At 41.4% G+C, this 21,837-nt stretch overlaps 1 protein-coding gene across 1 annotated transcript in view; it reads left to right on the top strand.

The window, feature by feature from the left end:
* The window catches only part of LOC105503410 (phosphatidylinositide phosphatase SAC2-like), a 121,054-nt gene that overhangs the window by 82,231 nt on the left and 16,986 nt on the right, over nucleotides 1-21,837 (top strand). Inside the window, exons 4-7 of the mRNA XM_011930308.1 lie at nucleotides 9,943-10,079; nucleotides 20,691-20,819; nucleotides 21,043-21,210; nucleotides 21,331-21,387. Of these exons, the coding sequence (XP_011785698.1) occupies nucleotides 9,943-10,079; nucleotides 20,691-20,819; nucleotides 21,043-21,210; nucleotides 21,331-21,387 (491 nt within the window). The remainder of the gene's footprint in view (nucleotides 1-9,942; nucleotides 10,080-20,690; nucleotides 20,820-21,042; nucleotides 21,211-21,330; nucleotides 21,388-21,837) is intronic.

Raw genomic sequence — 21,837 nt, 5'->3', positions numbered from 1 at the left:
GCTGGAGTTCAGTGGTGCCATCTCAGCTCACTGCAACCTCTGCCTCCCGAGTTCAAGCAATTCTCATGCCTCAGCCCTCTGAGTAGCTGGGATTATAGGCACGTGCCACCATGCCCAGCTAATTTTTGTATTTTTAATAGAGATGGGGTTTCACCGTGTTGGCCAGGATGGTCTTGAACGCATGACCTCATGATCCGCTTGCCTCAGCTTCCCAAAGTGCCGGGATTACAGGTGTGAGCCACTGTGCCCAGCCTAATTTTTAAAAATTATTATCTTTTTTGAGACAGGGTCTTGCTCTGTTGCCCAGGATAGAGTGCAGTGGCTGGAACTCGTCTTACTGCAACCTTCACCTCTTGGGGTCAAGCGATCCTCCCACGTCAGCCTCCTGAATAGCTGGAACTACAGACGTCTGCTACCATGCCCGGCTAATTTTTGTATTTTTTGTAGAGACAGGGTCTTGCTGTGTTGCACAGGCTAGTCTCAAAACTCCTGGACTCGAGCAATCCACCCACCCTGGCCTCCCAAAGTGCTAGGATTACAGACATAAGCCACCTCTCCCAGCCTATTTTTTATTTTAAAATTAAGTAAAAACCTTAAATTTTAGTTTCAGGGGGAACATGTGCGGGTTTGTTACACGAGTATATTGCATGATGCTGAGTTTTGGTCTTCTGTTGATCCTGTCACTCAAATAGGTGAACATACTACCCAATAGCTGGTTTTCCAACCCTTGCTGCCTTCCCACCTATTCCCCGTTTCGGAATCTCCAGTGTCTGTTGTTTCAATTTATTGAGACACCATTCTTTTCCCTTCTTTATCATCATTTATGAGATGTTCATTTTTACATAAGTCGTGTCTGGCTTCTCTATTCTAGTGATTCATTTATTCCTTTATTAGTATCAAGTTTTAATTCCTATGCTTTTTTCCTCCCGCGCTTACTCTGTCTCCCATGTTGGGTTTCACTCTTTCCCCCATGCTGGAGTACAGTGATGCAACTTCTTCAACTCCTGAGCTCAAGCAGTCCTCTTGCCTCAGCCTCCGAAGTAGCTGGAATTACAGGTGCGAGCCACCATGCCTGACGTTACCATAATTCTGCCTAGGAAGACAAATAGTCTCAATTCTTTTTCTAAGTTTTTACTGGATACTTTTACACATGTAGTGTTTCAAGTGAAATTTAAAATATATTTAAATTTCCCATCTGGGCTCAGTGGCTCACGCCTGTAATCCCAGCACTTTGGGAGGCCAAGGTGGGTGGATCACAAGGTCAAAAGATTGAGACCATCCTGGCTACATGATGAAACCCCATCTCTACTAAAAATACAAAAATTAGCTGGATGTGGTGGCGGGCGCCTGTAGTCCCAGCTACTCGGAAGGCTGAGGCAGGAGAATTGCTTGAACCCAGGAGGCGGAAGTTGCAGTGAGTCGAGATCGCACCAGTGCACTCCAGCCTGGATGACAGAGTGAGATTCCGTCTCCAAAAAAAAAAAAAAATTCCCTAGAAGTCCCATTAGAATTTTGATTGAAATTGCATTAAATTTCTATATTAATTTGAGAGATACCAACAAGCTTGAAATACTGAACCTGTGCATCTAGGCGCATGGTGCTTTCACGTATTTATTTTCTGTAAGCTCTAAATGAAAGTCCTGTGGTGCTTTTCATGTAGATATTAGACCTTTCTTTAGTTCGTTCGTTCGTTTTGTTTTTCTTTTTTTCTTTCTTTCTTGAGACTGGGTCTGGCTATTTTGTCCAGGCTGGTCTTGAACCCCTGGGCTCAAGCCATCCCTCTGCCTTGGCCTCCCAAAGTGCTGGGAGTACCACTTCCAACCTAGACATTTCTTAATTGGAATTAGTCCCAGAAACCTTATTGCTCCTGTTGCTAATATTCTGACACCTTTTTTCTATTACATATGGAAGTGGCCTATATTAATGCTTTTGTGTATGTGTATATTTATATGTGGCCACATCAGTGGACTCCCATCTATTAATATATTATTGGTTTCTCAATGTCTGAAGAACTTTGCTAAATATATAATATTCCATTTCTTTACAACATGTATAGTTAGTTTTTAACCTTTTATATTACATCTAGAGTTCATGCTTTTTCCACAAGGCTGAGGTTTAGCAAATGAAAAATATACAGCACATAGTAAAGCTTGATGTTAGTTTTTTTCCTCACTGTTTCAGTCTTACAAATAGATCAAAAATAAAAAAAACTAAACTAAGTAAAATTTGTAAGGAAATAGATATCTACATGTTATAATCTAAGTTATCTACCTTAATTTCTTTCTTCTTTGGAAAATGGTATGATAAGTGGTTGGAAGTTTTCTTCACTCACATTCTCTTTAGGTTTCCTTATGGGGAAAAATCAGTCAAAGAAAATTTTATATATTTGATTATGCTAGAATCTAAAATTTTTTTTTGCCATTTATTTCTGTAAGAAACTGGATTATCAAATATAATTCCTTTTTTCTTTCTTTCTTTCTTTCTTTCTTTCTTTCTTTCTTTCTTTCTTTCTTTCTTTCTTTCTTTCTTTCTTTCTTTCTCTCTCTCTCTCTTTCTTTCTCTCTCCCTCTCTCTCTCTCTCTCTCTTTCTCTCTCTCTCTCCTTTCTCTCTCTCCTTTCCCTTTCCTTCTGTGTCTCTCATTCTTGTTGCCCAGGCTGGACTGCAGTGGAGTGATCATGGCTCACTGCAGCCTTGACCTCCCTGGGTTCAGGTGATCCTTCCACTCTCAGCCTCCTGAGCAGCTGGAACTACAGGATTGCTCCATCATGCTTGGCTAATTTTTAAATTTTTTTTGTAGAGACAGAGTTTCCCTATGTTGCCCAGGCTGGTCTCCTGGGCTGAAGCAGTCCTCCTGCCTTGGCCTCCCAAAGTGCTGGGATTACAACCGTGGGCCACCATGCCCAGCCTCAAATAGAATAGAACTCAGGTTTTTAACCCAAAGCCCATGGGGTTTCTTTTTTACTTTCTAGATTTGGAATTCTTTAAAATTAAAAGACAGGTACAGAGTCATTGGGAAAAAAAAAGTTGGACGTCATAGAAGACTGAGTCATGGATTGATAACTGCTGGGTCTAGGTGATGGGTGGATTTGGTTTGATTATATTGCTCTTTCTACTTTTATGTATGTTTGAAGATGTCTAAAAGGGAAGTTTTAAAAAATTCCTATTGGCCAGTTGCAAGCCTGGGGCACATTATTTGAATGTTTTTTAGTTTTTCAACTATAGGTTGGAAATGGAATTTATTAGCAGGGTGTAGTGATAATAAAAATAGACACAAGGCTGGGCACGGTGGCTCACGCCTATAATCCCAGCTCTTTGGGAGGCCGAGGTGGGCGGATCACAAGGTCAGGAGATCGAGACCATCCTGGCTAACATGATGAAACCCCGACTCTACTAAAAAATACAAACAATTAGCTGGGTGTGGTGGCAGGCGCCTGTAGTCCCAGCTACTCGGGGAGGCTGAGGCAGGAGAATGGCGTGAACCCTGGAGGCAGAGCTTGCAGTGAGCCAAGATCGTGCAACTGCACTCCACGCTGGGAGAGCGAGTGATACTCCATCTCAAAAAAAAAAAAAGACATAAATTGCCTTGTGATACTTACAGTAGATGTTCAATAAACATTTTAAGAATAACATCATGAATTATACAAATTGTTAATCATCATAGCCATTCTCTGAAGTAGGCAGTTTTATCCCAGTTTTCATATGAGAAAACAGAATTGGAGCAGCTAAGTATTATGCTTTGAAGTATACAAGAAGTAAATGATGGAGCTAAAACTTGAGTCCAAGTTCTGACCTCATAGTCTAGGACATTTGAAGCCTCCTTGAAAAAGGAAGACTACTATTGAGAAGGCTTTGTTTCTGTTACATTATATTTTCTCAGATTTAATCTTCATCGTAACTGCAAGGCATATTGAATATCTGTAACCTTTTAAAAAGCACATAGATTTTTCACATTTTTGTATATGAGTAGTTAACACTAAAAAATGTGTATTTTATTTTAAAATGTATTTGAATGTGTAAGTTGAGTTTAAGTATTGGCAATACCAGTGTTTTTATGGGAAAAAAGATGCCTCTTGGTTTTCCAAGTGATTTTGTATGTGAAATAAAACCTGTGTTTGAAAGTTAAAAATTTTATATTTTTGGCACCATACCATTAGATGGTTTATTGGAAAGATACTCTATTTGATTATGTACATTGTGGTTTTGTTATTGAATTTATTAAAATCATAATTTGTAATGTTGATGTGAAATGAATCCAGAGCAAATCAGGGCAAGAAGATGTAAACTAGGAAGGGCCTTCGTGTGTGTGTGTGAGTGAGAGAGAGAGAGAGAGAGAGAGAGAGAGAGAGAGGTCTTTGAGTCATAAAGATTTATTATTTATTTATTTTTTTAGAAACATGGTCTTGCTCTGTCATTCAGGCTGGAAGTACAGTGATGCAGTCATAGCTCACTGCAGCCTTGAACTCCTGGGCTGAAATGATCTTCCCCGCTCAGCCTCCTGAGTAGTTGAGACTACAGGCATGTACCACCATGCCCAGATAACTTTTGTATCTTTTGCAGGGATGGGGTTTTGCTGTGTTGCCCAGGCTGGTTTGAAACTTCTGGACTCAAGTGATCCACTCACCTCAGCTTCCCAGAATGCTGGGATTACAGGCATGAGCCACTGCACCTGGCCTTGGCTAATTTTTTTTTTTTTTTTTTAATTTTTTGAGACGGAGTCTTGCTCTGTCGCCCAGGCTGGAGTGCAGTGGCTGGATCTCAGCTCACTGCAAGCTCCGCCTCCCAGGTTTACGCCATTCTCCTGCCTCAGCCTCCTGAGTAGCTGGGACTACAGTTGCCCACCACCTTGCCCGGCTAGTTTTTTGTTTTTTTTTTAGTAGAGACAGGGTTTCATCGTGTTAGCCAGGATGGTCTCGATCTCCTGACCTCATGATCCACCCGTCTCGGCCTCCCAAAGTGCTGGGATTACAGGCTTGAGCCACCACGCCCGGCCTAATTTTTAAAAACAATTTTTATAGAGCTGGAGTCTTGCTATGCTGGCCAGGCTGTTTTTGAACCCCTGGCCTTGAGTAATCCTCCCTCCTCAGCCTCCCAAAGTGCTGGGATTACAGGGATGACCCACCATGCCTGGCCCAACTGTAAATTGTTCACTATAAGATAGAAATGGCCTGGCGCGGTGGCTCACACCTGTAATCCTGGCACTTTGGGAGGCCGAGTCGGACGGATCGCATGGTCAGGCGTTTGAGACCAGCCTGGCCAATAGGATGAAACCCCGTCTCTACTAAAAAACAAAAAAAACCACAAAAAAACAAACAAAAAAAACCTACAAAAATTAGCCAGGTGTGGTGGTGGGCGCCCGTAGTCCCAGCTACCCAAGAGGCTGAGGCGGGAGAATTGCTTAAACCCGGGAGGTGGAGGTTGCAGTGAGCCGAGATTGCGCCACTGCACTCCAGCCTCACAACAGCACGAGACTCCATCTCAGAAAAGAAAAATAAATAAATAAGATAAAATAAGATAGAAATTGTTCCTGTGAGGTTAAGAGACCTATTGTAAGAATTTCTTTTTATTCAACAAAATTTATTGACATTGAACAGTTTGTTATCTGTTATATGCTTTTTAGGAAGATTTACATGTTAGGTTTGTTGCCAAGCAGCTAACAGGTAATGTTTCACATAACCCCTACAAGATGCTTGGTAATGTCTATTCATGCCTGATTAATTTCCTAGCACATGGTGGGTCTTCAGTTAATGTTTAATGATAATAGGGAAATGGCCTATAAAAGCCTTAAAACTTTGAAGTAAATTTCCACCCTATTTTATAAGGAATTATGAAATGTTTCCAAACTTTTACATTTATGAAACGCTTAAAGCATATCTCCAAAAGCACCATTTCTAAAATGAGAGTTGATCAATACTTGGGGGATAAATGGGGGAAATGAAGATATTACATATCCTTTTTATTTTTATTTACTTATTTTAAAAAATTTGTTTTTGAGGCAGAGTCTCACTGTTTCGCCCAGGCTGGAGTTCAGTGGTGCCATCTCAGCTCACTGCAACCTCTGCCTCCCGAGTTCAAGCAATTCTCATGCCTCAGCCCTCTGAGTAGCTGGGATTACATATGTGTACCACCATGCCTGGCTAATTTTTGTATTTTTAGTAGAGACAGAGTTTTGAAATGTTGGCCAGGCTGGTTTTGAGCTCCTGGCCTCGTGTGATCTGTCTACCTTGGCCTCCCAAAGCGCTAGGATTATAGGTGTGAACCACTGTGCCCAGCCTGTATATCCTTTATAAAAATTCTTTTATATGGGAAATACATGGTGTTATTTTTCTATAATAAATTCCTGAAACACCATTTCAATAATTTTTGGTTGGAGGTCTAATTGGGGAGTGTTTTTTTTAAATGGTGTAGTGTCATAAACTGAAAAATTGCTTTTGCACGCTGTCTTTCTTAGACTATTTTTCGTTTAATTAAAAGTCTTGTGAGAAGTAGAAATTTGGATTGGAAAGATTGGGTGTTTGCTTCTTTCTGTCTTGTATTTATTAAAGGTTTCTTTAGGTTGTTTTATCATTTTCCCTCTATTCTCAATATATTTAGTTCTCTGTTCAGTCCTAGTGTACACACAAAGTAGTTGGAGAATTACCAACCCATACTCTTCTGAAAAATAAATTTAGTAACCAGAGTACAGTAGTGCATACGGTTTTTTTTTGTCTTTATCTTTACCAAATAGTTTTCTGAAGTTACTTTGGTTAATTTTTTCTTCTCTATCTCCTACAGTTTAGTTCTATTCTTATTTATTTATTTATTTATTTACTTACTTACTTACTTTTTGAGACAGAGTCTCGCACTGTCACCCAGGCTGGAGTGCAGTGGCGTGATCTTGGCTCACTGCAAGCTCTACCTCCCGGGTTCACGCCATTCTTCTGCCTCAGCCTCCTGAGTAGCTGGGACTACAGGTGCCCGCCACCATGCCTGGCTAATTGTTTGTATTTTTTAGTAGAGACGGGGTTTCACCGTGTTAGCCAGGATGGTCCCGATCTCCTAACCTCATGATCCGCCTGCCTCGGCCTCCCAAAGTGCTGGGATTACAGGCGTGAGCCACCGTGCCTGGCCTAGTCTTAATTTTTAATAGAGTTGGGTTTGCAGTTTGAGGTTCTCCCACATTCTGGTTGATTTGAACTATTTATTCGAAGGGATATGTGAAACATTACCATTGTTCTAAGAGTCAGAATTCTACTCAGAGACCAGTCAGTCATTTGCCAGGGCATACTCAGAGAACTGTCATTTCCCCCTTATCTCTTTTATCCTATTCCCATCCCCTCTTCTTTCTACCCCATTTCCACCTACTCTGTGGAGATAACTAATCTCACTGACTTCTCTCTCCTCTTGTTTTTGTACAAATGCGTGGATACATATAGTTATGCATCACTTAATGAGAAATGCATTGTTGGGCAATTTCATCTAAACATAGAAATGGTACAGTAAAAATACTGTATAAAAGATATGGTGTAAAAGATAAAAATGATATACCTGTATTGGGTACTTAACTATGAATGGAACTTGCGGAACCAGAAGTTGCTCTGTATGAGTCAGTGAGTGAATGTGAAGGCCTAGGACATTATCTTACACTACCGTAGACTTTATATACACCGTACGTGTAGGCGACACTGACTTTATTTTAAAATTTCTTCTTTCTTTTTTTTAAATTTTTTTTTTGGTTTTTATTTTTTTGTTTGTTTTATTTTTTATTTTTTATGAGATGGGATCTTTCCCTGTCACCCAAGCCGGAGTGCGGTGGCATGACCATGGCTCACTGCTGCGTCAACCTCCCAGGCTTAAGCGATCCTCCTACCTCAGCCTCCTGAGTAGCTGGGACTACAGGTGCGTGTCCCAACTCCTGGCTAATTTTTAAATTTTTTGTAGAAACGAGGTCTCCATATGTATCCAGGCTGGTCTTGAAGTCCTGGGCTCAAGCAATTCTCCTACTTGGGCCTCTCAAAGTGCTGGAATTACAGGCATGAATGGGCCTCCATGCCCTGCCAAAATTTTTTTCTTTCTTCAATACTAAATTAACCTTAGCTTACTGTAACTTTTTTACTTTATAAACTCTTTAATGTTTTAAAACTTTTTGACTCTTCTGTAATAACAGGTTAAAACACAAACACATTGTACAACTGCGCAAAAACATTTTCTTTTTACCCTTATTTATAAATAGGAGTACACCTAAAATAATGATAAAAAGTATAGTATAGCAAATACATAAACCAGTAACAGTCATTTATTATCATTATCAAGTCTTATGTACATATGTAATTGTATGTTGTATACTTTTCTATCACTAGCAGTGCAGTAGGTTTATACCAGAATCACACACACACGTAATATGTCATGCTACATTACGATGTCACTAAGTGACAGGAATTTTTCAGCTCCATTATAATTTTAAGGGACCACTACTGCATATGTAGCCCATCATTGACTGAAACATCATTATGTGATACGTGACTGTATGTATAGATACGTATCACCTCATATTTTCTTTCTTACATGAAGGGTAGTACACTCTAGGTATTCTTTTATGCTTTGATTTGATAGTATGTTTTATTGGCTGAGCACGGTGGCTCACTCCTATAATCCCAGCACTTTGGGAGGTCAAGGCTGGCAGATTGCTTGAGCCCAGCAGTTTGAGACCAGCCTGGGCAACATGGCAAAACCCCATATCTAAAAAAAGTACAAAAATTAGCTGGGCATGGTGGTGCATGCCTGTGGTCCCAGCTACTTTAGAGGCTGAGGTGGGAGGATTGCTTGAGCCCAGGAGGCAGAGGCTGCCAGGAGCTGAGATTGCACCACTGCACTCTAGCCTGGGTGACAGAGTGAGATCCAGTCTCAAAACAAAAACAAAAATATATATTTATTATGTTACTGTAGCATAGCCTTATTATGTACAGTCGGCCCTGTGTATTCATTGAGTTCTCTATCTGTGGCTGTAACTAACCATAGATGGAAAGTTTTTGGAAAAAAAAAAAGGATGGTTACATCTGTGCTGGACATGTATAGACATTTTTTCTCGTCATTATTCCTTAAACAATACAGTTTAAAAACTGTTTACCATAGCATTTAGATTATATCAGGTATTGTAAGCAATCTAGAGATGATTTCAAGTATATGAGAGGATGTGCGTTGGTTATATACAAATACTATGCCATTTTACATGATGGACTTGAGCATCTGTGGAATTTGGTATCCACGGGGGTCCTGGAGCCAGTACCCCACAGATACCAAGGGATGGCGGTATGTTAATAATATATTCAGTTTATCTACTTAATGCATCCAGGAATCCTTCCTTATTAATTTATAGAATACTTTTTTTTTTTACAGCTGCATAGTACTCCGTTGCATGGATGTGCCATAGTTTATTCAACCACTGTCCTGTATCTGGACATTAGGCTGTTTCCAGTGTTTTGTAATTATAAAATAGGCTTCAGTGTATATACTTTGTTGTTGAGGTGTAGCCTCAGGGTAAATTCCCAAGGGTGGGATCACTGGACTGATTAAAGGTAAGTGCATTTGTTGTATTGTTAGGTACTGCTAAATTTCCTTCCAGAAAAGTTGTATTTGTCGTTGGTATGCTCACCTGCACAGCTGTTTTCAGTTTTCTCACAGCCTCGCCAGCACATGTGTTGTCATTCTGGTTAATTGTTCCCAATCTGATGGGTGAGCATGGTGTCACAACTGGTTTTAATTTACATTTCTCTGATTATGAGTGAGATTGAACATCTTTTCACATGTTTAAGGGTTATTTTATGTCTTTGTGACATGTTTTACTTTAAAAGTTTATTTTGGATGCACATTTTTTTTTGTTATCATTGTTAGGTTATTCACCTTCAACTTGTCAGAACAGTAGCACTCTAAAAACGCTAGACTTTATTATGACTCTCCTCTTTCAGATCTTCCATGGTGGCTTATTCTAATTCGGCAGAAAGCATTGGTGGGCAAACTCCCAGGAGACCATGAGGTCTGTAAAGTTACCAAAATTGCTGTGCTATCACTTTCTGAAATGGAACCTCAGGATCTTGAGCTAGAGGTAAGGTGAAATAAAGAGAAATTATATGGAAACCTGATATAAATGTAATAGCAAATATGAGGATTTGGTTCAGTAGACTACAGGCTTACATTTTTAGAGCTGGATAATGTTTTTAAAATAATTTAATCCTATGATTTTCCAACTTCATTTTCGTAGTGGAACCCTTGTCTCAAAATCCATGAAATCTAGTATAGAAGACACATAAAAGCAGGGCCACTGTGGTTGAAGTAGTGTTGGGGAAATCTCTGGGGCTCTGTCCACTTGATCTCTTCTTGGAAGCCACCTTCTGTTTCCAGGGAGCCCTAGGGCCACAATACAGTTTGAAAACTTCTAGGGGAAAGGAGTGAGTTAAGAAGAGGAGACCTCTTATTATATCCTCTTTTATCCGCATTTCTTGAAAATTTTCTAATTACCCTATTACAGTTTAAAAAGAAAGGTTTTTAAAAGGAAGACAGTCACTCATCTCATGTAATCTGTTTATTTTCCAGAGAAGAGCTCAAGTCCACGAGTAGAATGATTTAAGGACGAAATATATGAGATTGCCTAGGGCTAGTGTTTTTTTACCACAAGGTGCTGCCTCCTAGTAGAAGTAACCCATGAAAGCATTTATGTCCTGTTTGCTCTCAGTGTGGGGATTTGATGCCTAGGAATTGTCTTCACTCTGATGTAGCCATAGCCTGTTTTGTTCACTGTTTGTTCATTGTGCCAGGCGGGCCCTATGTATTACATAGATGATAATATTTAGTCCTTAGGACCACCCTATGAAGTGGGCATTACTACAAATAAAGAAAGGAGGCTAGGTGGGTGGCTGAGGCTGGAGGATCGCTTGAGCTGAGGGGTTTGAGACCAGCCTGGGTAACATAGCCAGACCTTCTCTTGTGGGGAAAAAAAAAATGAGTGGATTTCAGAAAATAAAATAAAAACAAAGGCAGCCTGGCAAGGGTTAAGTCACACAGCTGGTACAGGTGGGGCCTGGATCTAGACTCCGGCTGCCTGGTCCTGTGTAACTCTGCTGAGCTGCTGCCCTGTTACCTGAACAGCAGGTAATGATAGCAAAGCACACACTGCCCCACAACTCAGCACATGTTTTTCCATATAGAGTTCTTGGGGAGGAAGTTTGGGGACTGGGTTAAATTGCCTTAAGAATAAGTAAAAATGAAGCTATTTTTATGCTTTAAGTGTCACTGGAAGTTTGACAGTCGAGTTTTAAGAAACATTAAAATGAAGCGGACTCTGATTATTATTTGTTACAGGAATCGAAAAAAGTTTAGAGTTCTTATTCTCCTTTTGTTGGTACTTATGCTAGAACACTATTCACTATTGCTGATCGAGAGACAAAAAGCCTAGGCGGCAATTAGGCCTATTAAAAGCAGATGTTTATAGTTTTTGTTTGCGTTTTTTTTTTTTTTTGGTGAAGAGCAGCCAGACTAGCAAAAATTGTATTAGTTTCCTAAGCCAATAAATTTGCTGGCAATGTCTTTTGGATGGTTTTGCTGACACACTGAAAGATCAGGATGGCTTGTTATCACAGACCTTTCCCTTGAAGGTGGGCACCCTTTGGCCTGGCATTCGGGTTTGAGCACTAAGCCTGGGGTCTCTGGCAGTTTGATTTAGAGCCGGGAGCCAGCCCTCCCAGCACTTTGTCCATCCGCCAGTCAGGATTTGCATATTTGGCACTCCCAGTTCTGGGGAAATTAAATGTCACACCTCATTCAGAAAAGGTTGAGGCCTTCAGGGAGGTTTTCTCATGTCCTTCATGGCCACCAATCTGTAACATTTTTGAGACTAGTAGCTGACTATTTAATAAATGGGGAAAAAACCAAGATGGCTTTAGGAACTAACATTTACATGGAGTTTTTAAGCCCCAAAGTGTGAATATTATCAAAGCTTTAAGAACTAATTTATTCTTCTTACTTTCCCTTTTCTTTCTCTCGATAATCTAGGGGAAAGAGATTATATTCAAATAAAAAGGAAAGTGAGATTTCCTCCATAGACATAATTATTTTGACAGCTGTTGGGCTGTACAGTATAAACTACTACACTTCTCAGGGGCGGCAAGATCGTGGTTCACATTAAGAGCTGAATATACGTAATGACTCTGCTAATTAGGAGTAAAAGTAACAACAGAGAAAGTATTTCTAGATCCTATCTCAGTGAATAGTTTGGTACACCTTTCTCAAGAGATTACAATTTTAGCAATTTGCACTTTTGCCATTTTTTCTTTCCTTGTAATCCTGTTTTATGGTAAAGGAGCTTTACAACAGTGAACAGCAGGAAGGGCAAATAACCACATGTTGAAAATCACGACTTTATTTTCTTTTAACATGTTAATTTAAATCTTGGTATCTTTATTTCAATTTCCATATAACTCAATTTAAAAGAGTTTTTGGAAGCTTAATCCTTTTTACATTGTGTTTTTTGATTATGCAGTAAATTGTAAAAGAGAAGAAAAGCAATTCCCCCACTTGGAAATAATTGTTATCAATATTCTACTGAGTTTTGGTGGGTGTTTCCATTTGTACCTAGGCTCTTTGGAGGACCAGTGTTACTTTCACATGTTTCAGAATAGTTTTTCTGTTTTGCATTTTTACATATTTTCCTCTAGTCTTACTATTTTTTTTAAGAACACAGGAAGACTTTGTTAAACAAAACTACTTATTCCTCCTTAGCATGACTTTCTGATTTGGATGTCTGTGTATCAATTTGAATAAGCTGCATTTATTCCAGCAGCATCCTTTAATGTGGTCACTATTCCCAGATTTGCTAAAGCCTAAGTCTGTGTTCTGTAATTGGAGCAGAAGCAATCTTATTTCAGAGATGGGTATTAATAGAATTTCTAGTTTTCTGCCTCTGTTGTCTTTTTATCTCAAATATATGCCTTATTTGTTTGCCAATTAAAAAAAATTCAAATACCATACAGTTCATCCATTTAAAGTATATAAGTCAATGGTTTTTAGTGTATTCAGAGTCATGTGGTTATCACCACAGTTTTAGAACCTTTCATCATCCCCCGAAAAAACCCCGTCTTCGTTAGCAGCCACTCCTCATTTCCTTCCAAACTCCAGCTCCCCAGCACCATGCAACCACTAATCTCCTTTCTGTCTCTATAAATATTTGTCTGTTCTGGACATCTCATATAAACAGAATAATACATCACGTAGCCTTTTGTGATGGACTTCTTTCACCTAGCATAGCTTTTAAGTTTCGTTCCAGTTGTAATGTGTAGCAGTACTTTATTTTTCTTTATTGCCAGATAATCCCTTGTATGGGTGTGTCACATTTTATTTCTTTGTTCATCAGTTGATGGACATTTGAGTTGTTTCCACCTTTTAGCTATTATGAATAATGCTGTCATAAACCATTTTGCATACAAGTTCTTGGTGGTATATTTGTTTTTATCTCTCTTGGGTGTGTACCTAGGAATGGAATTGCTGGGTCATATGGTAACTCTAACCTTTTGTGGAACTGCCAGACTGACTTTTTTTTTTTTTTTGAAACAGAGCCTTGCTCTGTCCCCCAGGCTGGAGTGCAGTGACGTGATCTCGGCTCACTGCAACCTCCGCCTCCCTTGGTTGAAATGATTCTCCTGCTTCAGCCTCTCGAATAGCTGGGACTACAGTTATGTGCCACCACACCCGACTAATTTTTTGTATTTTTAGCAGAGATGGGGTTTCACTGTGTCACCCTGGTTAGATGGTCTTGATCTCCTGACCTGGTGATCCACCCACCTTGGCTTCCCAAAGTGCTGGGATTATAGATGTGAGCCACTGTGCCTGATTTTCAAAACAGTGTGCTATTTTACAAAAATGATGTAAAGAGGCCAGGCACAGTGGCTTATGCCTATAATCCCAGCACTTTGGGAGGCCGAGGCAGGAGGATTGAGACCAGCCCGGGCAACATGGTGAGACTCTGCCTCTACAAAAACAGCCATGTGTGGTGGTACATCCCTGTAGTCCCAGCTACCCGGGAGATCACCTTAGCCCAGGACTTTGAGGCTGCAGTGAACTGTGATCGTGCCCCTGCACTCCAACCTGGGCGATGGAATGAGACACTATCTCCAAAAAGAGAGGGAGAGAGAGGTAGGGGTCAAGTGCAGTGGCTCATGGTTGTAATCTCAGCACTTTGGGTGGCTGAGGTGGGAGGATTGCTTCAGGCCAGGAGTTCGAGACTAGCTTGGGCAACATGGCAAGACCCTGTCTCTATAAAAAATTTAAAAGTTAGCTGGGTGTTGGCCAGGTGTGGTGGCTCACGCCTGTAATTCCAACACTTTGGGAGACCGAGGCAGGCGGATCACCTGAGGTCAAGACCAGCCTGACCAACATGGAGAAACCCCGTCTCTACTAAAAATACAAAATTAACTGGGCATGGTGGCACATGCCTATAATCCCAGCTACTCGGGAGGCTGAGGCAGGAGAATCGTTTGAACCTGGGAGGCGGAGGTTGTGGTGAGCAGAGATCATGCCATTGCACTGCAGCCTGGGCAACAAGAGTGAAACTCTGTCTCAAAAAAAAAAATTAGCTGGGTGTGGGTAGTGGTGTATACCTGTAGTCACAGGTAGTCAGGAGGCTGAGGCAGGAGGATTGCTTGAGCTCTGGAGTTTGAGGCTGCAGTGAGCGGTGATTGCACCACAGCACTCCAGCCTGGATGGTGGAGTGAGACCCTGTCTCTAAAAAAGAAAATTTAGAAATCTGTATGAGGGTACGAAGAATCTGTAATGGTTTAAACAATGAGGACATAGATGTTGCTTCTTTAGAAAAAAAATACCCTTTAAAGTTATATAGGTTTTGTTCCATGTCTGCATATCTTATTTGTGTATCTCATTGCCTTAATAGATAACCGCATCATTTTCCCTGTTTAGTTTCCATCAGACATCTGTTTAAAATTTTAGCTTCAGATGGATATAGATACCAGCTTTTCACATAAAATTATTTATGTCCCTTTTCTTAAATGGCAGCAGCAACATCAACCCTTAATCTCAGTCATAAGATGTAAGTTGCAAGCACAATTAAAAAACTAGGGAAGTGCCGTGGAGCTTGTGGAGAAGTAGCTGGGAGTTGTAGCTGTGGTGTTTTCTTTTTGAAATCTTGTGTTTTAGAGTTGTGATAAGGACCTAACCACGTACCACACAAAACTGGCTGGGCCTCTGGAAAAGGGAAGGTGACCCTGTTGCCGGTGCTGTGCATTGTAATCCCTGGAGCTCTGTGTAAACAAAATACCTTAGGACTGGGAAGGAATCCTAAGTAATTTTCTCTATCCCTGTTTTTTGTCAGGACTGAATTTAACCGTTTCAGAAAGATAGTGCTCTGTACTTTATTTTCTAAAGGTAACTGTGTAGAAGATTCTGACATACTCATTGGAAATGTTTACATTTATAGTAATCTCATTTGTTTGTTTGAGACAGGGTCTCGCTCTGTCACACAGGCTGGAATGCAGTGGCACGATCCTCCTGCCTTCAGCCCTCCAAGTGGCTGGGACTACAGGCATGCGCCACCACCCTCGGCTAATTTTTTTTTTTTTCTATTTTTTGAAGAGATGGGGTCTCACTGTATTCCCCATGCTGGTGTTGAATACCTGGGCTTAAGCGATCCGCCTGCCTTAACCTCCCAAAGTGCTGGGATTATAGGTGTGAGCCCCAGCACCTGGCCAGCAATTTAAAATTTTTATTTAGAAAAAAATCACTTTTAAGAGACAGAGAAAGCCTTCCAGTAAAGGTGTTTCTGTGAGTTTGAACTTTGTTATACAGATCCACAATCCTTATCTGAACTTTCGGGGGCCATATTTGTTTTAGAATTCAAGTTTTTTGGGGTTTTCAAATGGTTATTCCATGTATTTTCTACAGTCTAAAGTGGTTCTGAAGCATTACCCTACAATAAAACATGTTAATGTTTTTTAAAGAATTGTATGACTATTCATACTAAGGGAGGTAAGTGATGATTATCAGTATCTTCATATCAATTCAGGGCATGCTTTGTCATTAAATGAGTTTTTAACTTAAAAAATACACTTTCAGGTTTTAGAGTTTTTTGGATTTTGGAATTGCACATAAGGAAGTTAAGGGATGATGGGCTTATATTAACTCTGTTTCAAGGCCAGGATGAGGGTAGATAAAAGAAATAAAAATAGAAAAGACCAGATGTGGTGACTCATGCTTGTAATCCCAACGCTTTGGGAGGCTGAGGCGAGCAGATCACTTGAGGTCGGCAGTTCAAGACCAGCCTGGCCAACATGGTGAAACCCTGTCTCTATTAAAAATACAAAACTTAGCCAGGCATGGTGGCATGTGCCTGTAGTTTCAGCTACTCCAGAGGCTGAGGTGGGAGAACCGCTTGGATCTGGGAGGCAGAGGTTGCAGCAGGCTGAGATTGCGCCATTGCACTCTAGCCTGGGCAACAGAGCGAGACTCTGTCTCAAAGAAGGAAAGAAGGGAGGAAGGAAAGGAAGAAGGAAGGAAGGAAGGAAAGGGAAGGGGGAAGGGGAGGGGAGGAAGGAAGGAGGGAGGGAGGAAGGCAGGCAGTAAGGAAGGAAATGCCAAGCTTAGAGAATAAGTAATTTTTAAAGTAGATCAGACTGAAGCCATAGCCTTTCTGGGTCTGCATCTAGAAGCAGACAGTAGCAGGTGGGAATTTGGCCCCTACACAGTAAAGAGGACTAACCGGGCTTCATGGGAGATGGGAACCTGGGGCCATGCTTAGCACTTGAGGCCTGGTGCTCAGGTGGAACTCCCTAGATCATGAAGGGGGCTGTTAGAGTGTCTGCACTGAGTTGGATAATCAGTCCTGCATAGAGCATCTCCTGTGTGCCATACCAGTAGCACTTCCGTGAAGAAATACTGGTCTGGACAAAAGATAGGGATCTGAATCAACACCATAGCAATAAGCATGAAGTGGTTGGGGTTGATAGGAGAGACTTAGAGAAGGAGAATGATGGAAGATGATTCCAAGGTTTCTTGCTTAAATGATCCTGTGGGTGGTGCCATCATTACCTGAAATAGGACATACCAGAGAAAGAACAATATTTGGGGAGCAGCTGTTGCTCAGTTCTAGAGATGCTGAGTTTGAGAGTCTAGTGTGTCTCAGTGTAGGGGAGACGTCACATGTATCAGTCTTGAGATTAGGGCGAAGGAGTGGAGTTAGCAAACGTAGTAGTAGTTAAAATGAGGAAAGAGGGTGACATTTTCTAGATGGAGCATGAAGACTGAGAAGAGAGTTAAGGGTAGAACACTGGGAATACCGTCAGTTCTAGAGAAGAAAGATAGACCCACAAAGGAGACTGTGAAGAAACAGCCAGAGGTGGGGAAGGACCCGGGGAGATTGTTGTCATGGGGACCAGAGGAAGAGACAGCAGGGAGTGTTCATGAGCGCCACATTCCGAGAGACAGAGTTAGGAGGCCTAAGCAGTGTCATTGGAGCCTTTACTCCTTGACCTGCCCCAATCAGATTATAGTCGTTGCAGTTCCAGTGGCTGGGACACTGTCCCCTGCTGGCTCTCAGAGTGGATTCCAGGTTTGAGGAATGGATTTAAAAGAAGATTCTCACATGTGTAAACATGTCCCAAGGTGCTAGGAAAGGGGCTATTAGAGGTTGGGACAAAGGAAAGGGGTGAATGATGAGCCCAAGTCCTAATCCCAGAAACTAACCTTGAAGAGAAGAATGGACTCCGTCTTCCTGAGTAAGGAAAACCTGGGTGCAGACTAGGTGTGCTGTTGCACATTTACTTGAAATAGCCAGACCTTTGATAGATTCCCAGGGGGAGGATTTTGCTGGCTCGAGTGCTCTTAAGGAATGATTATGTTGGCCGGGCGTGGTGGCTCACGCCTATAATCCCAGCACTTTGGGAGGCTGAGGCGGGCAGATCACATGAGGTCGGGAGTTTGAGACCAGCCTGACCAACATGGGGAAACCTCGTTTCTACTAAAAATACAATATTAGCCGGGCATGGTGGTGCATGCCTGTAATCCCAGCTACTCGGGAGGCTGAGGCAGGAGAATTGCTTGAACCCAGGAAGTGGAGGTTGTGGTGAGCCGAAACCGCACCATTGCACTACAGCCTGGGAGCGAAATTCCGTCTCAAAAAAAAAAAAAAGGATGACTGTGTCTGTGTATCCCATTTTGAATACTAAAATTGTAACAATCTGTAGCTCGGTCTTGAGCAAGTAAGCATGTTTTCAGGTTTTTAAGCGTTATTCATAGGCCTAATCATTAACATTTTATATAAAAATTGCTAGCCAACAGTGGCCTGGTGCCACAAGCAAAGCAGTAGCAGGAGACCCAAGGGAACATCTGTTTTAAACTGCTGCTCTGCTGCCCCAGTGATGCTGTATCAAGGAGGGTGGGGTGTGTGCAACATGTTCATGGGAGAAGGGAGTGATGGCTGTGAAAGCTCCAATGGCAGCCACTGCTAAGGCACTAGAGGTAGGAGTCAACAGGACAAAGATCCTGCCTTGAAGGAGCTTACATTATAGAAGGAGACAGATGATAAACATCAGCACAATAACTATAGTATGTTGGAAAGTAATAAACACTGATGGAAATGAAAGTTGAGCACAGTAAATGTGGTGGAGGGAGTGCCCAGGAGTGAAGATGGAGGTAAGATATCTGGGGAGGGGGTGTCCGGGCAGAGAGGACAGCTGTGTTGAGGAATAACAAGGAAGCCAATGTGGGTGGAGTGGGGTGAGCAGGGGGCAGAGAGGACTAGGAGGTGAAGCTGGTGGAGGGGAGGGGAGGGTCTGGTTTTGCACGTGTTGAGTTTGAGGTGTCTGGTAGACATCCCAGTGGAAATGTTGGGATATGTGAGGCTGGAGTTTTGGGAGAGAGCTGGGCTGGAAATAAACATTTGGGAAGGTGGGTTGGCATGTGGACGGTATTGGAATCCATGAGTCTGGATGCAATCGCTGAGGGAGTGAATGCAGATGAGAAGGGGATCAGGGACTGAAGCTTGGGGCACCCAGACATCAAGCAGGAGGCTGGAAAGGAACCAGTCAAAGCGGCAGAGGAGGAGTGAGCAGTGGGAGCCAGAGCCAGGTGAAGCCGTGTATCGCAGGATGAGGGAGTGACTCAGATGCTACTGAGAGGTTAAGAACCAAGAGCATTGGATTTAGCAAAGTGGAGGTCATGGATCATGCCGGAGACAGCAGCTTGGGAGAGTGGTAGGGGTGAAAGTGGGGTGGAGGGGTGGGTTGGGGAGAGAATGGGAGGACTGGAGCTGGAGGCAGTGAGGAGTGCAGAGTGAGAGGACAGCAGTGTTTGAGGAAGAGGAGTCGAGCAGGGGTGTGCAGAGCAGAGGGGCAGAGGAGGATGGGCCTGTGTGCTGACAGAAACCATCACAGAAAGCGGGGTGCTGTATCTGTACACTTGGTTCTGTCTTCTCTCCTTCCCTGTCACCTGGAGTTCTTGTTAGTTTTATTTGAAGGGAAATAAAGTGAGCTGTTCTGGCAGAAGGAATATAAAGCTTTTCTGCCTCATCTTTAGTTCCCTTGTCTTTAATGGTAGGGCAGGAGCAGCTTAAAGCTGTAATCATGGTGTGAAACCCGTGTGGACAGTTTTTGATAGCCATAATTTTGAAAAGGCTTGAAATCATCTGGAGATTCCATTGCACATGAAAATTTGGTCTGGTTATTAGTTTCTACTTCCAAATTTAATAAAACAGACACACGCTCTCTCTCTCCCCCTTTTCTTAGATAATCAAAGTTTAAATTCGCTTTTCTTCTCATTTTATGTTAATAGTTATTTTGTAACATATTGATGATAATAAGCATTTAAGTATTAGTTCTTATTAAGAGTCTCCTACTTAGTGTAGCAATGAAACTAGTTTGTTGAAAAAATGGAATTGGTCTGCATATTGTTAACAGAATTTGTGTGTACATTTCAGAATATTTGCTTTGTTTGCTGAGCTACATGAAATTATATGTAAAACTCTCAACTTTAACCAGGTAGCCTTCTTTAGAACCTTCTGTGCCTACTCTTATCTTTACACAGCTGTATTCACGCTCCCATGCCCTTCCTGCAGCACTTCTCCTGCAGCCCCTAATTACTGCTTCTTCAAGTTTAACTAATCTCTGGACCCAAAGCGTATGTTATTAAGCTGATTTCATTAGTGCATGTGAGCATAGGAGGAGAGGGAGTGGTTGAAATGTCCAGCTTTTAGGGCTCCCACTAGAGCAGGCTCTTAAGCCATCTTCTCAACCAAAACACTCAATTAGCATCGGTGCTTAGCACGGATACCTGTAAAATCATAACCCTGAAGCATAGCAAATGTGCATTTTGCAATTTTTAAATTCTTAGATACTAATTTCCAAAGCCTTAATAACCTCAGCCAGAACATTTCGTTCTTCAGTTACATTAGAGGAGAACTGATTATGAGCCTAACCTGAATTTTCCACCTCTAAATCCTAAGTCTATCCTGCCTTGTATTCTTTGTGTTTTATCCTCTGCTGTAGCTTTCTCATCATGGGACTCACAGCTGTGTGTGCCATCAATTGTCTACTTGATAATTTTTCTAAGTCTTGAGGTTTACTGTTAATCAGAATGCCTGAGCAGTAGCATTTAATTTTGCACTCGAACATTTAACAAACAGATATTAATAATAACAAATCATCTTTCTCTTCCTATTTAGCTCTGTAAGAAGCATCATTTTGGTATTAACAAACCAGAGAAGATTATACCATCTCCTGATGACTCAAAGTTTCTACTGAAGACCTTTACGCATATTAAATCCAATGTGTCTGCTCCTAATAAAAAGAAAGTAAGAGTTTAATTGATATGGGCTTTGAATTCATCTTTGATTAGTTTTAAATGGAGAGATAATTCTCTACTCAGAAAATTTATTTTCAAACCATTTGTTGTATCGAAGCACTGTCTCCTTATGTCCTTGGGATTATTTTCACTTCTCTCTTAGGAATTTATGTGTTATCCTCAGACTACTTTACATTTAATTTCTGTAGTAATGGTACATTAATTTCTTATAGGTTAAGGAAAGTAAAGAGAAGGAGAAGTTGGAGAGGAGATTGCTTGAAGAGTTGCTGAAGATGTTCATGGACTCGGAATCCTTTTATTATAGCTTGACCTATGACCTGACCAATTCGGTGCAGAGGCAGAGCACTGGGGAGAGGGATGGTCGGCCCCTCTGGCAGAAGGTACCACTCACAGCTCATAGAGCAGGGTTTGCCCTTGGGAACAAGTGATGGCCTGTTTTGGCTTTTGTAGGAAAAGTGAAATAATGTGTTTCTGAACTGTTGTTTCTGCACCTTTTCTAGGTTGATGACCGATTTTTTTGGAATAAATACATGATACAAGATCTTACTGAGATTGGTGTGAGTAGTTGTTTCTAAAATATCCTAACCCTACTGAGATTGGTGTATTTGTTTCTAAAATGTCTGGATATAATTGTTAAGCAAATGTTTTTTAATTAAGATACATTTTTAAAGATCACTATGTTTTCCCCTGTGGAATGGGAATCATTTAGGTAGGAAAACCAAGGCATTATTTTAAGGCAGTTTACAATTCCACTGCCTCGTCACAGGCCTGTCTTTTTAGCAGATTCCCATAGGATGGTGGTAAGTTAAGGCTGTGGAACTCATGTTCGTAGAGGTCCTGCAAAAGAGGTATTTTCTTTTTTCTTTTCTTTTTTTTTTTTTGAGACGGAGTCTTGCTCTGTCGCCCAGACTGGAGTGCAGTGGCACGATCTCAGCTCACTGCAAGCTCCGCCTCCCGGGTTCACGCCATTCTCCTGCCTCAGCCTCCCGAGTAGCTGGGACTACAGG

This window comes from Colobus angolensis, unplaced genomic scaffold, assembly GCF_000951035.1.
Source record: "Colobus angolensis palliatus isolate OR3802 unplaced genomic scaffold, Cang.pa_1.0 Scaffold85, whole genome shotgun sequence".
Lineage (NCBI taxonomy): Eukaryota > Metazoa > Chordata > Mammalia > Primates > Cercopithecidae > Colobus > Colobus angolensis.
Note: the sequence above shows the minus strand (reverse complement) of the source record. Positions and strands in the feature narration are given on the sequence as shown.